At 44.4% G+C, this 14,228-nt stretch overlaps 2 protein-coding genes across 2 annotated transcripts in view; one reads left to right on the top strand and one right to left on the bottom strand.

Annotated features, from left to right (window-relative positions):
• The window catches only part of ELOVL2 (ELOVL fatty acid elongase 2), a 53,719-nt gene extending 43,353 nt beyond the window's left edge, over nt 1-10,366 (top strand). The window contains exons 6-8 of the mRNA XM_079985088.1: nt 1,549-1,673; nt 3,671-3,805; nt 7,129-10,366. Of these exons, the coding sequence (XP_079841214.1) occupies nt 1,549-1,673; nt 3,671-3,805; nt 7,129-7,254 (386 nt within the window). The 3' untranslated portion in view covers nt 7,255-10,366. The remainder of the gene's footprint in view (nt 1-1,548; nt 1,674-3,670; nt 3,806-7,128) is intronic.
• Nucleotides 10,367-12,397: 2,031 nt separating this feature from the next.
• The window catches only part of SYCP2L (synaptonemal complex protein 2 like), a gene marked incomplete at its 5' end in the record, with an annotated part of 34,208 nt that continues 32,377 nt past the window's right edge, over nt 12,398-14,228 (bottom strand). The window contains 2 exons of the mRNA XM_079982812.1: nt 12,398-12,636; nt 13,271-13,340. Coding sequence (XP_079838938.1) covers nt 12,577-12,636; nt 13,271-13,340 — 130 coding nt within the window. The 3' untranslated portion in view covers nt 12,398-12,576. The remainder of the gene's footprint in view (nt 12,637-13,270; nt 13,341-14,228) is intronic.

The raw sequence follows: 14,228 nt of genomic DNA, 5'->3' as shown, positions 1-14,228 counted from the left end.
TATTTTTCGCCCTATAGGACGCACCAGCCCATAGGATGCACCTAGTTCTTTTTTGGGGGGGGGAATAAAGAAAAAAAATTATTCCCCCCCCAGCCGCGGCTTCAGCGCGCCCCGTGCTCCGGGCAGCAGGCTGCTATCCACAGCCTAGGGAGCCCTGCAGGAACTTGTGCGGGCTCCCCAGGCTTGCTGATAGCTTCCTGAAGCCTGGAGAGCGAGAGGGGTCGGTGCGCACCAATCCCTCTCGCTCTCCAAGCTTCAGCGAAAGCCTGCATTCGCTCCATAGGATGCACTCAGATTTCCCCTTCATTTTTGGAGGGGAAAAAGTGCGTCCTATAGGGCGAAAAATACGGTATATTGTAGAATCGACCTCAGACACCTCCTGTATCCTGCAGATGATGTGATGGATTAAAGTGCGCAGAACAGCTAGAATACTGCAGCACATTCCTTGAGATCACTAGATCAAATCTCACATGCATACCATCCCGATCTTGGTTTGTGAGCATTGTGCAGAAGTCCCTGCTTCTTCCTTTTTGAGTCTCTTTTGTGCAACGAGAAATACTGAGGATGCAAGAATTTTCTGTAGTCCTCCGGCAGAGCAAAGGTTGGAGGGGACTCATAGATCTACTTTCCCCTTGTAGTGAGGTGAAGTAAAGGAAATGACTCTGAGCTAATTAGCCTATTAACACAGGAACCGGTTGCAGTTTTAAAATGATAGAGCAAGGGTGAGAAACTTATTTTATTTTTCATTTTTGAAAATAACATTTTTTTTCTTTTTATATATACATATCTAATCCAAATTTTCATTAATTAACTTCCCTCTGCCCCCTGGTTTCCATCACTCCCTTTTATTCTCCTTGCATATAATTATATTGGGGTAAGAAACATTTCAAAGGATAGAGTAAGGTGCTATCGTCCCCATCCCCCACAGATCGAGTTTGACAGGTGTGGCAGTCTATCTGTCAATCATTTGACATCCTAATGACATCAGATGGCATGTTTTTGCCTGCAGTTTGGAATCGAACCATGCTAGCAAATGCACAGCCTGCGAAGCCTGATTAATCACCAGTGTTTGCAGAGAACTATGCACAGAACTTTGCAGGCACCACCCACTTAGTGGTGCTTGCAAATCCCCTTTTGGTGGAGCCACATCTCTATGGCCTCAGGTGTAGGGTTAGGCTCGTCCTACACCTTACGCTGTAGAGATATGGCTTCACTGACGCCTCCCCAGTCCAGTGGCCCAAGCCTGGATTATCTGTCCTTTAAAGCAGCTTTAGCCACCCCAGCAGCAGTTGTGAGCCAACTCACCACCAGAACCAACACCACTTGAACAAGGTTAGAAAGAAACCCATATAGGCTACAAGAAGGAAAACAGCATAAACTCATGGAACCATCATTATGTAACATTCCTATGCCATGGTAATAGAGGCTCTGAGCTCAGCTGCCAAAGGAAACCCTGCCAGTTCTTTACATTGCAAGTGAACCATAGTATTGATAGTATTGAGAATTCTCAGAAGCAAAGTCTTAACAATGTGTTCAATTCAATCACAGGTTTCTTTGGACCCACCTTGAACAGTTTTATCCACGTCCTCATGTACTCCTACTATGGACTGTCCGTCATTCCATCCATGCGCAAGTATCTGTGGTGGAAGAAATACCTCACTCAGGCACAACTGGTACGCTTACAACATTTTGTCATTTGTACTGACCATAGTTCTGAAAATAAATATATAAATCCTGTGTAGCAAGGTCAAGCTAGCAATGAGCCAGTTTGCAATGGAAGATGAAGTTGAGGGTGGGGAAGCTTTTAGTTCTTCAAGGCAGATTATGTTCCTTCTTCTTCCACTGTCCAGGGACACTTGCACAATGGCAAAGGAGCCACAGCCCTATCCCAGATTCCAAACATGTATATGCACATCTGCACCATGCATTACACATTCACGCTGCATGTGGGAATCAGCGTGATGTAGTGGGTTTGTCTGCAACACAAATCTTCTAAGATGTGTATGCCTAATTCTACATAGAATCAGGCTTGGGGCCATCTCAGTCTAGCTGCTCCACCACGAGAACCATGAAGAGACCTTATGTCTTGGAAGAAGGGAGCAAGGAACACACAGACAGGCAATGAGTTGCTCAAGGCCAGTATTTGGGAGAAGTGTGGTGGAAGGAATTCAATTTGAAAAGCCACAAGAATCTTATAAGAACTGGGGGTTTTGTGGGTGGGGTGGGGGAATATACCATATTTTTCGCCCTATAGGACGCACTTTCCCCCCTCCAAAAATGAAGGGGAAATCTGGGTGCGTCCTATGGGGTGAATGCAGGCTTTCGCTGAAGCGTGGAGAGCGAGAGGGGTCGGTGCGCACCGACCCCTCTCGCTCTCCAGGCTTCAGGAAGACATCCGCAGCCTAGGCAGCCCTGCGGGAGTTCCCGCAGGGCTGTCTAGGCTGCGGATAGTAGCCTGCTTCCCGGAGCACTGGGCGCGCTGAAAGCAGAGCGCCGGGCGCTTCGGGAACACATCCGCAGCCTAGGCAGCCCTGCGGGAGTTCCCCGCAGGGATCCCCACGCTGCGGATAGCAGCCTGCTGCCCGGCGGGCGGGGCACCCTGAAGCAGAGCGCCCCACGCGCCGGACAGACATCCGCAGCGTGGGGAGCCCTGCAGGAGTTCCCCGCAGGGCTCCCCACGCTGCGGATAGCAGCCCTGAAGCGCCGGACAGACATCGGCCAGCCCCACAAGCTCGGGGGACAGCAGGGAGGTGCAGCGCCGCCATCCCGCTGTTCCTCGACCTGGTTAGGTTTCCCCGACCTGCTATGGGACGAAAAATACAGTACTATACTGGAGCAATACCAAGTGCTGGCAGGAACAGAAGTAGCCCCAGTGTAATTGTAGTTGATCCCTCTACTCATTGACACTGCCCCATGTTTTAGTGTGAGCCTTGCCTAGGTTTAAATTCGAAGGACAACCTGTGTGGCACAGATGCAAGTCACATTCCAGATATAGCTGGCCGTTGCACTTGTGCATCCTGCCCCCTATGCAACAATGTAATAGCCAGAGCTGCTCTGTGCTGAGACAATATATGGGCATGTTCTTTGATGTGCTCTTGAGGGATAGTGTTATGCCCATCACATTGACGCTGTTGCAATTTGGAGCATGGCTGCTCCATGCTTCTGTCTTGACTTGTAGAAAACTCATGCATTAAGTGACACTTCATCACCCGAAGAGTTTCCAAGCTGGTGCCATCAGACATCACAGCTCTCCTGCACTAAGCAGGATCCTTGTGGCAAACTATTCAAGATATTAAGGCCAGGTGAACAGAATATGTAAGAACCCCTAAAACATTAATGGCCTTATTTTTGTTGGTGTTGCCACAAGCGTCAACAGGTATGAGTAGTCAACACTGCCGCTATGGTGTCAAGGTGCGACCTGCAACTTTCTGAACAGAATTGATGTGGAGTCACCCTGGCTTCTCTCTCCAGCAAAACAGCCATTCCAAAGGGAAACTGCCATTTTTTATACATTCATTAACAACCTGGGTATTAAATGTAGGTGAACGGTGGTAGAGAGGAACTTGTAGATTGACAACACAACTATCAGCCATGAGAAAGGGGTATGAATTTCACCTGGGGAAGGCCTAATCCTGAAAATGATGGGCACTGATATTTCTTTCTTCAACAGATCCAGTTTTTGCTCACCATTACACACACGCTCAGTGCAGTTGTGAAGCCATGTGGATTTCCATTTGGTTGCCTCATCTTCCAGTCTTCATACATGGCCACACTGGTCATTCTGTTTGTTAACTTCTATGTTCAGGTAAGTTGAACAGGAAAAGGATAGCTGCATATGCTTAATGAAGAGTGTCTTGAAACTTGGCATTCCTAGCTTTAACGGAGTCAAGCTTGGTTACCAACCCCTGCTGGTTTTTAAAACAAACTTTAAGGATCTTCCTCAAATTGCTCATTGAGTTGAACTTGAAGAGGGCACTGAGGTGAAGGAAGTCATTGCCGTCAGCAATTATGCAACATCCACTGCAGTGTGATATAATGTTTCTTATTGGTGTGTCCAATTCTGCAATGTTAAGAGCCTTTGTTGCAAGGCTCCTTGCTGGTATTCAGTTCCCGAGAAACGTGGGGGACAGGAAACATGACAGCAAAATCAAACCGAACCTTCACTTATAATGAAAAGGTAGATTAAGTCCACTAGTGTGTCCACCAATTCAGCAGAATCCAGCAAACTCTGTACTACAAAGCTTCAGCAAGCAGGCAGAAAATACAGGCAAAAATTATGCTTCAATGGCTACAATGGAGTCCTAATGAAAAATGATGGGCAGGCCCAGTTAGGAATGTGCATTTGTCATCCACATCAAAAGAAAATAATCTGGCCGCTTCACCCAGACCCAACTGGGCTTTGCAATGCAGGTTCATCTGCTGCATATGTAGAAGCTGTTTCTGTGGGCAGACCTTTCTTGGTGAAGCAGGGCTGAAATATTTAATCCAGTATTAGCTTTATTATTAGATTTACATCCCACCTTCCCTCCAAGAGCTGAAGGTAACATGGGTTCTCCTTCCAATATCCCCCCTCCAAGGTAGTGCTAGGGGATAGTGACTCTCCCCCCTCCCCACTCAAAGGACACCAAGTGAGCATCATGGGCTCAGTGGGGATTTGAACCCTGGTCTCCTACATCCTGGTCCAGCACTCTAGCCTAGGCATCCCCAAACTCGGCCCTCCAGATGTTTTGGGACTACAATTCCCATCATTCCTGACCACTGGTCCTGTTAGCTAGGGATGATGGGAGTTATAGTCCCAAAACATCTGGAGGACCGAGTTTGGGGATGCCTGCTCTAGCCACTACACTACAGTGGCTCTTATCCCTTCTCCGGGTGCAGAATGGGCCAGAATCAAGGGCAACATTAGTTCCAGGGACAGATTCTTAAGTGAGAGAGCACAAGCACCTTTTCCACATCACTTTTCTGTGCAATAAATTTGCTTTGCTATTAACTTGTTTCACATGCTCCACTTACTTTTTTCTTTTTCAAGGCTGTTCTTCTGCTAAGAGTTACAGTGTTCTTCTTGTACTCAAAGCTACACTATATTATTATCTTTACTTGTTTTATTATCTAAATTATTTGAGATGGTAGCACATTCAGTGCTGCTTGTAAGAGCAGTGCTGTTCACATTTCAGCAAATCTAGCGCTTGAATGCTTACCCTGCATTTTCAAAAAAGGTGGCAAAGCACACCCCTCCCCCGCCTACAGTAATTTCACGAACATTATACAGAGGTCTCCCAATTACATATCTATGTGTCTATTTATTTTTTAAAAAAAAGAACAGCAGCATGGCTAACCCCTTTTATCCTATACATACAGTGTTGGAATTTTATGCTTTTGTGTCACAGAGAAATAGCACACAATGACAGAATGCAACTACTGTGACATACTCTATTCAACCTCTGTAATAATAATAATAATAATAATAATAATAATAATAATAATAATAATAATTTATTATTTATACCCTGCCCATCTGGCTGAGTTTCCTCAGCCACTCTGGGCAGCTTCCAATCGAGTGTTAAAAACAATACAGCATTAAATATTAAAAACTTCCCTAAACAGGGCTGCCTTCAGATGTCTTTTAAAGATAAAATAGCTACTTATTTCCTTCACATCTGAAGGGAGGGCATTCCACAGGGCGGGCACCACTACCGAGAAGACCCTCTGTCTGGTTCCCTGTAACCTCACTTCTCGCAATGAGGGAACCGTCAGAAGGCCCTCGGCGCTGGATCTCTGTGTGGGAAAGGATCAAATGAAAGGACTTTCCTGTGAAATCTTGCACAGCAATGCTTAAATGGGAAAAGAAACTGGAGCAACAGCCTGGGGTGGGGTGGGGGAACACTACAAAACAGCTGTAAATGTATTGCATACCACAGCTCAGCAGTTCTTCCTGCAGTTAGGTATAAATAAAATCACTTCTAGATGCAATAGATCTACATCTAAGTTTGTTGTAGGTGTTGTTCTCTGTAGCAGTCGGCTGGGTGGTCAGCAGCATCTCTATAGCTCAGTGTTTCCCAACCTTGGGCCTCCAGATGTTTTTGGCCTGCAACTCCCATCATCCCTAGCTAGCAAGACCAGTGGTCAGGGATGATGGGAATTGTAGTTCAAAAACAGCTGGAGGCCCAAGGTTGGGAAACACTGCTCTAGCTTGCTGAGGGGGGTGAGGCTGGTGCACACACACTGGCTGAGCCAATCCAATGTGGCCTTTGATGGGTTTGCACTGCACCACCACCCCTCCACCTCTTCCTCCCAGTAAGCCACAGCAGGGCTGGTGATAAAGTCAGTGGTGAGCATTCGGGTAACTGCTGCTGCCTTGCTGACCTCTAGTGGTTTTGCTGATCCATTTCTTTTTAGCCCTCTATAAAGGATGTCTATTGAGTTTGTTTAGGTAGCTTATGAGGAAGAGGTTTTGTTAAGAGAGAGTTGTTAAGTAGTGACAAAAGCAAACACATACAAAAATAGAATTTCTCCAGCATGATACCATGTATTTCAAATAAATGCATCTGCAATTAGTTTCTCTATGTAAGTCCAGGAGCACATTTCTGTTCTTCTCAACTGTCAATCCGTTTTCTGGCTTCTGGAAGAGATTTCTCTGTGGATAATGAATGCATTTTCTCCCTAGGTGTGCCATTTTAAGTGCAAACAGAGAAAAAACTAATCTACTCCATTCTGTTGAGTATGATATTCTACAGCCAGCACCAGTATGTTATAACAGTTGCCATAACACCAGCTTGATGAAGGCTAGTATTCAATTGGGGTTGCATCAGTTGTTAGTCCTGTTCAGGGTAGACCCATTAATGGCTCAGGTCCATTAATTTCAACAGGTCTACTTGATGTGAAGCTTAGTTGGATACAGCCCCGAGTATGTTTATTTTGTGAGGAGAAATGTTAGTACATTAGGCAAAAGCCTTTGGAAAAAATACTGGATAAGGAGGCACTATAAATAGTTGAAACTGTTAAAACAGAAGTCATGCTGTTGTATGCTTTTTAACTGCAGGAAAAAGAACTTTGGCTATGGCTAAAAACATTCAAATCTACTTAGAAGAGGATGGCCCTAATTTTGATTACTTCTGTTTTTCCTTCCAGACATATCGGAAAAGACCTTCAAGAACCAACACAAAAGAGGCCTCTCTAGTAACAGAAATCAAGAACGGGTTCCATAAAGACTACATAATGGCAGCTAATGGTGCTCTGAACAAAAAAGCACAATAAGAAATATATTTTATTATACTGTAGTGTACAAAATCCTTCCTCCTTTTTTTTTTTTTTTTTTGCTAAAGCCCCCCAAAACACGAGTTGACCAGACAGTTGTGCACAGCTTTAGTATGAGATTCGACTCTGTTTCGTTATCGTTTAGCAATTTTTACTCCCTTGTTTAACTCACAATTGATGACTTGTTTTTAACAACGTAGTTTCAAGTGTTTTGATAAATACCTCCATCGAAACGGTGAGGACATGCTGTCTCTTTCACCCAGCCAAAACAAAGCCACATTTTGTAAATTTTAATCGTGGGCAGAATGCCCGACCAGAGTTGTTCCTTGGGATAATGAAGGTATGGGGCGGTGGTGCTTTGAACAAAATCCTACCTATTGAAACCAGCGGCAGGTTCACAGGTATTAGTTGTGCAGACATACAGTATATAATCTCTGTCTTAGGAAGAAGTGTGTGTTTTAGTATGGTTGCATGGTGACACTAAATTTGTTCCCCCCTTGGATTCCAGGAAAAAAAGTGACTTGTATACTAAAAATCTTTGTTAATATCTTCATTGGGGATAAAGAGAGGTAAGAGGATTACTCCTATTCCAAGTTCTAGCAAGAGGCAGTGTAAGGTGCTCTAGAATCTCCTCCAACTTCACGTGCCAACTAAGAACACCTGAACTGCATTGTCCACCCTGAAACCATCCAAACGCTGGTGTACCTGCTGCCACCCTTTAAAAATGTGCTGCAACAGGTAAACCAGCTGAAGATCACCTTGCAGAAAACGTGTTGGGGCATAACCTGTTATGTTAAGCAGCGATCGGTCACCTGACAGAGCCGACTGCCACCTTGCTATTGTCTCTTTTACCCTTCACAAAGCTTCCTTGGCTAACCAAGAAAGGTATGGTTTATCTCCAACACCCCCCCCCCCCCGTTTTAAATCTGTGTGACTGCAGAATACAAGTTCACTACATGCACCATAATATTCTTCCTGTGAAGCAGTAATGTGGAAATCAGGAAGAGGGGCTTGTTTACAGGCAGGCATCATCATTACTGCAGCACGAAAGTGATAAGACTTAAGGCAACCCTATACAGGTTTGCTGAGAAATAAATCCTACCCATTTCAATGGGACTTAGTGTCCTGTGTGTGGGATTGCAGCCTCAGAGTTTTAGCATTACAATATGACTAGTCGGATCACTTGCACCACCAGCAGCCCCTGTTTTGAAGCTGAACCCCTACTTCATGAGCTTTGCACCTTCTTAATTTCTTGCTGTGGGTCCATAAAGCCCACATACTTGAGCCACCTTCTCTGATATTTCTCTACTCTATTCTAGCAGCCACCATACCTATTTTAGGTGTTTTCTGTTACTAGCATATTAAGCCTGTTCGCCACTCAGACGCTATGGCCTTACAGTGACAGTGGTAAGAAGCTAGATTCTGACACACATTCGTAAGTGTCATCAAAGCATACAGTCCCCTTTCAAACAGTTTTATCTTGTGGAACACTTAACAGGCACTTAACATTTGCTGCTGATGGACATTGGTAGTGACAGAGCTTGGTTTAATGCAGCTTTTATTCCCAATATGAACCTAAGAAATTCAGCCTACCAAGCAGCTGATTGATTCTGTACTATGACAAAACATCAGCAGGAGGAAGCAGCACTGCAGCTAAGACAGCTCAGCCTTGCTGCCTGCAGATAGCATAAGTAAAACACTTACCATTCCACACATCCATTATTTCATTCCCATGTTGGCCACCCCTCTCCCAGTTGGTGCAAGCAAGACCGGCCACCTTAGACAATTTGGCACCCTAACTTTGTACAACTGATGGCTCCAAATGTAATCAGCACACATTAAAACCTGGAGGATGAGGAGGCAGAAGCGTTGGGAAAAGGAAAAAAATAGTTGTGTCTGGAGTCCAGGTGCAGGACACAACAGAATCCTAAAAGTTCAGCGTTGGCACAAGGACTGTGACCCTGAGCATGTTTACGTGCAAATGATTCTCACTTAAATCAGTAGGACTTACTCTGGGGAGAAAAAAGCTTTGCTAGAAGACAGGAGGGCCCCAAATATATGCACCATGCCTTTATGAAGGTGAACTGTAGCCACTGATGGGCAAAACAACAAAACAGTATCACATTGGGTGTAGGAAAATAAGATTCATCAAAGCACCTTAAGCATTTGATTCTTAGAAACCATCAACCTTTAGGAATTCAAGTGGAAACCGGGGAGCAATGACAATTTTCCCCTCTAGAGGGTAGTACACACAGCACTACATGAAACCAAATGACCACTTGCCAGAAAGATCCTTGAAGTGACTTAATTCCTTGCCTCTATTTTACTCAAATAAAATCCACTTGAATTTAGAGTTCTGGCATAGAAATTCTCACCAGCATTCCACAATGCCTGAAGCAATCCCCACCTGTGTGAGGAGCTCCCATGTTCAGCAACCTACAGATGTGTAGCCTGCTGAAGCCATGATGGGTACTTGATTCCTTCGTCTCCGGGAGACATGGTTCCACTTGACTTCCAACACTTGATGACTGCTGAAAACAACTCTTGGAACAAACAGGTGTTTGAATTTTAACCTGAGACAGACACACTTAATCCAAACACAGCCTGAAAACCTTTGCATCGGGGATGTGAAATTCATCCAAAAATGACAAGCCATTCCGAGGAGCTCTCAGATCTCCTGGTATTTGTTAGTTCAGGTATGAGAGTTTACTTTGCAGCGAACATTCGCAGCAGGGGTGGCTAACCATTGCTGGTGTTGCTGAAGCCCCAACTCCCATCCAACTTGGCCAGGCTGGCAGGCATTGGAGGCTGTTGGTAGTGTTAGCAACTGCACACCTCACCCCTGGGTTTAAAGGGTTTTTGTTTCATTTTTTAAGGATGAGTTGGGGGGGGCAGGGAAGGGGAGGAACATTGCCTTACTCAATCTTTCAAAGGGCTGAAAAATACACTGTAGATTTAAAACCACTTGATAAAATCGTAATCAGGTACATGTCTGAATACGCAAAAACTAGTAACATGCTGCTATTCTGAACAACCATCAGGATAACAACTTCTGAAATTATTTTCCTGTATCAGTGTTTGCTGTTGAAAATAAAACACGTTTTACAGTCAATGCATTTTGCGGTCTTCTGTTCTTCCTATGTGACAGTGCAATAGCTTGGAATATGAAAATACCCAAGATTTGGCATAACGGGGGTGGGGAAAGGGTGTTAATTATTTTTTCCAGCACTAGGTTTTTTGGGGGAGGAGCCACATTCTATCACCCATTACATGCCCTATTATATCCTGCCTCTCTCCATATAAACTGACTCAAACTCTTGTGTTCATCATCTGAGGCCCTTCTTCACGTGTCCCCTCCCCAAGAGGTCTGGAGTCTGCTAATACGAGAATGGGCCTTTTCTGCAGTGGCTCCCCATTTGTGGAGGAGGTTCGTCTGGCACCTTCATTAAATATCTTTAGGTGACAGGCGAAAACATTCCTCTTCAACCACGCCTTTGGTTGATTAACATTCTACAGCCTTTTAAATGTGTTTGTGGCATAGCTGTCAACTTTCAGATTTGAAAATAAGGGATCAGCAGCCTTGGAAATAAGGGATCAGCAGCCTCACCTGTCCCAGGCACTCCTGTCTTCCACTGCCTCCCACAGTTTGATCAAACTCATGCTGGTAGCTTCGAGAACACTGTCCAATCATCTTGTCCTCATGGTTCAATGTTACTAGTGAGCAAAGTTACCCAGTCAGGATTTGAATCTTGGTCCTAACTTTTGGGGTTAAGTTTCTATTTAGCTGTCCATTAATACTGACAAATCGTATCTCCCATTCATCTCTCAGATCTCCTTGTAAATCTAAAGTACTGACCTCACCACATCCCGCGGTAAAAAAATTCCCCAAGTTAATTGCACATTGTGTGAAAGTAAGTGTGTGAAGCTACAACATTCCTACTATCAGCTTAAGTGACACATTCATGCTCTCTCTCTCTCTCTCTCTCTCTCTCTCTCTCACACACACACACACACACACACAGAGTAGAGCCCCTCCGAGCCAAAGGCAGAAAGCCCAGCCAGCAGCCAAACGAAGCCTCAAGCGGTGCTTCCCACAGCGCAGCAACCTGGCAAAGGGATACAGCAGCAAGGAAAACCACACCGTCACCTCTCCGCTGGGAAGTGCTGAGCAAAGGCGAGCCCCCAGGCAATGTGGCTAATTTGATCAGCACAAGGCATGCAAGCTCCACCCACGTTCTCAGACTCCTTATTGGGCAGCCGAGCAACGCAGTTGAGGAGCCTCCCTGGTGGGCAGGGAGGGAGAGGAGCTGCTTCCTTTGAAATCCGGAAAAATTACGGGATATCAACAATCCGGTATAGCAGTGGAAAATGGCGCTGGAATAAGGGAGTTTCCCACCAAATAAGGGAAGGTTGACAGCTATGGTTTGTGGGTGTGGGGGTTATTATTTTGATGTTTCTGTTTTAACTATTTATTTGTCCTTTTACATTGTATTTTTATCTTGTGAACCATCCTGAGGTCTTGCGATGAAGAGTTGTATATAAATCTAATAAATAAAATAAAATAAGTAATTTGGAAACTGCCCTCTGTCAGGTAGAAGTGCAAGACAACTCTTACCCATTTCCTTTTGAGGTGCTGATTAAATGTGAAGTCATGAGGCCCCCTTAGTTGTTTTCTACCCATGTTGCCAGCATTATTAAAACCTGGCAGTTACGGCTTTTAAGAACTGTGCTGCCCTACCTTCTGTGCTACACGAATCCCTTTCATGGGCACTTGAGGCAGGCAAAACTGAGCTGCGATTTGGGCCACACCAAACACTGCTAGATGGAATCACTTGTGTCCAAGAGACCACATTCTTCAAATACATTTTTAAATCTGTTAATCCCTTAGACAAGTCAAGCAAGAGGTAAATCATAATAAAATAATAAAAAGAGTTTTTATCCAATAAGAAATTGGGGAGCGGGGGACACTCAAACAATTGCTTCTTGTTAGGAGAAGGTTATCTTTAATTTGTGTTTACAACATTTCTAACACAATTGGCTGCATATAAAATATAAATGACAGATAAGGATGGGAAGGAATGATAGCAACTGAAATATCAGCTACACTATGCATTTCACAAATTGTTGGCAGCAGAAACCCCTCAACACCACCCCCCTTGTGGGAAAGAGATAGAGTAAAACTTATTTAAGCATCGAGTACATGTTAACAGACAATTTCTTATAGTTATGGACTGAAGGCATTTGTCCAGCATATTTTAAGAAATGATTCAGACATGTCAGCATCTGATCAGAGCTCTTTGGGTCAGCTTAAATTAATTTTAATCAGTCGGAGGCAATGACAGAAGTCTTGCTTCTCTCCTCATGATCTTCTGCTTCCTCAAACTGTGGGGGAGAAAAAAAGCATGCAGAATCTATTAGTGCTTTACAGCACAGTCCTTACCTATATTCACCAAGTACTACTCAGAGGAGACCAACTGAAATACATGAACCTATGGCTTGTTAACTTCAATAGGTCTACTATGAGTCCCACTGCCACTGAATACCACCCTAAGTATTTTCATACATTTGGGACCAACACATCACAGGAACAGCCAAAAGCCATTATGACTACAGGAAGCCTCGTTCTACAAAAAATGACCACGGAAAACCCTTTATGGAAAGAGATAAGGAAATAGTAGTACTCTCAAACTTACACCCAACCCATTAACTACACCAGGTTACAGGCTAAACCTTGGTTACAGGCTGCGATCAGTCTGAAGCCAAGCTTCAGATGGCATGTTAAAGCAAGCCACAGTTTATACCAAAGCAGCTGCCACCTCCTCTCAGGGAGCCTGTGGATTTGTCCCAAGGCATGGTTTGGCTCAGAGATGTACTGACTATAAATGAAGGTGTTAAATAGTTAGATAAAGAACTGCCATCTTGCAATAAGAGCCTTTGCTTCTCCTTATAGTTCCTAAGACTCACACCCGCTGTTCAGTATGCAATATGTGGCAATCTGCCCAGCGATAGCTGTTACCTTTCCATTTGGGGCTGCGTCCTCCAGATTCTTTGCTGCTCCCGCCAGCTCTGAATCCATGGACTGTATCCTATGAAAGAAACCAAAATGGGTATAGTTGAATTTGGTGCAACTAAAGTTACTGCTCATGCTCCCCCAAGCTGCAGTCAAAACCCAGGGTGAAGGCCGAAGTCAAAACCCAGGGTGAAGGCCGAAGCGAGGAGGAAGGAAGGAAGGAAGGAAGGAAGGAAGGGAAAGAGAGGGGGGGGGAACACAGCTCTTCCACAGCACATGATGCTGTCTGATGGTGTTGGTTGCCAATAGTATTAAAGCAGCTCTTTGTATAACGACAGCTGTAGCCTGGGATGGGCAACCCTGACATCTAAGACAGTGATGGGCTGTTGAACATTGGACCCACTACAAATGCCCCAAACATTTCAGCCTGATTGACCCTAAACTTTCTTCTCTGGTGGAGTCTCCTTTCCCAACAGTTTATCCATGAATGCAAGGATGAGATCCTCAACTGAGAATACAGTGGCCACATGGAGTTTGGAGACCAGGGAGGGTTTAACCTTCTCCTCCTGCCACAAAGTCCTAACCATGAAAGAAACAGGGATGGGAACGGAACTACAGAACTAACCCCTACACAAGCCTCAATCCAAACTGGGGGGTGCACCATGGCTGTTATTTTTAAAAAGAAAGAAAACAACACCCCAAACCACATGCACAAGCAAAACTAAAGATGCATTTCATGTAAGACGCAACTTGGCCCTTAGTATCACCATTATTATTCCTCTTTTTAATTTTTAAAAAAAATAAAAACAGGAGCCAGGAAGCCGAGATTTGGCAAATGTTCTGTGGATTACTGGTTCTGGACGGGCTGATTATTATTATTTTTTTAATGCCATTTTTCATAAATGGCTTTTGAAATTGTGGTGACAGATAAGGAAATTGACATTTACATTTTACACACAAGTTG

Source organism: Podarcis cretensis (assembly GCF_951804945.1).
Source record: "Podarcis cretensis genome assembly, chromosome: 7".
Classification (NCBI taxonomy): Eukaryota; Metazoa; Chordata; class Lepidosauria; order Squamata; family Lacertidae; genus Podarcis; species Podarcis cretensis.
The sequence above is the reverse complement of the archived record's forward strand: the minus strand, read 5'-3'. Positions and strand labels throughout refer to the sequence as shown.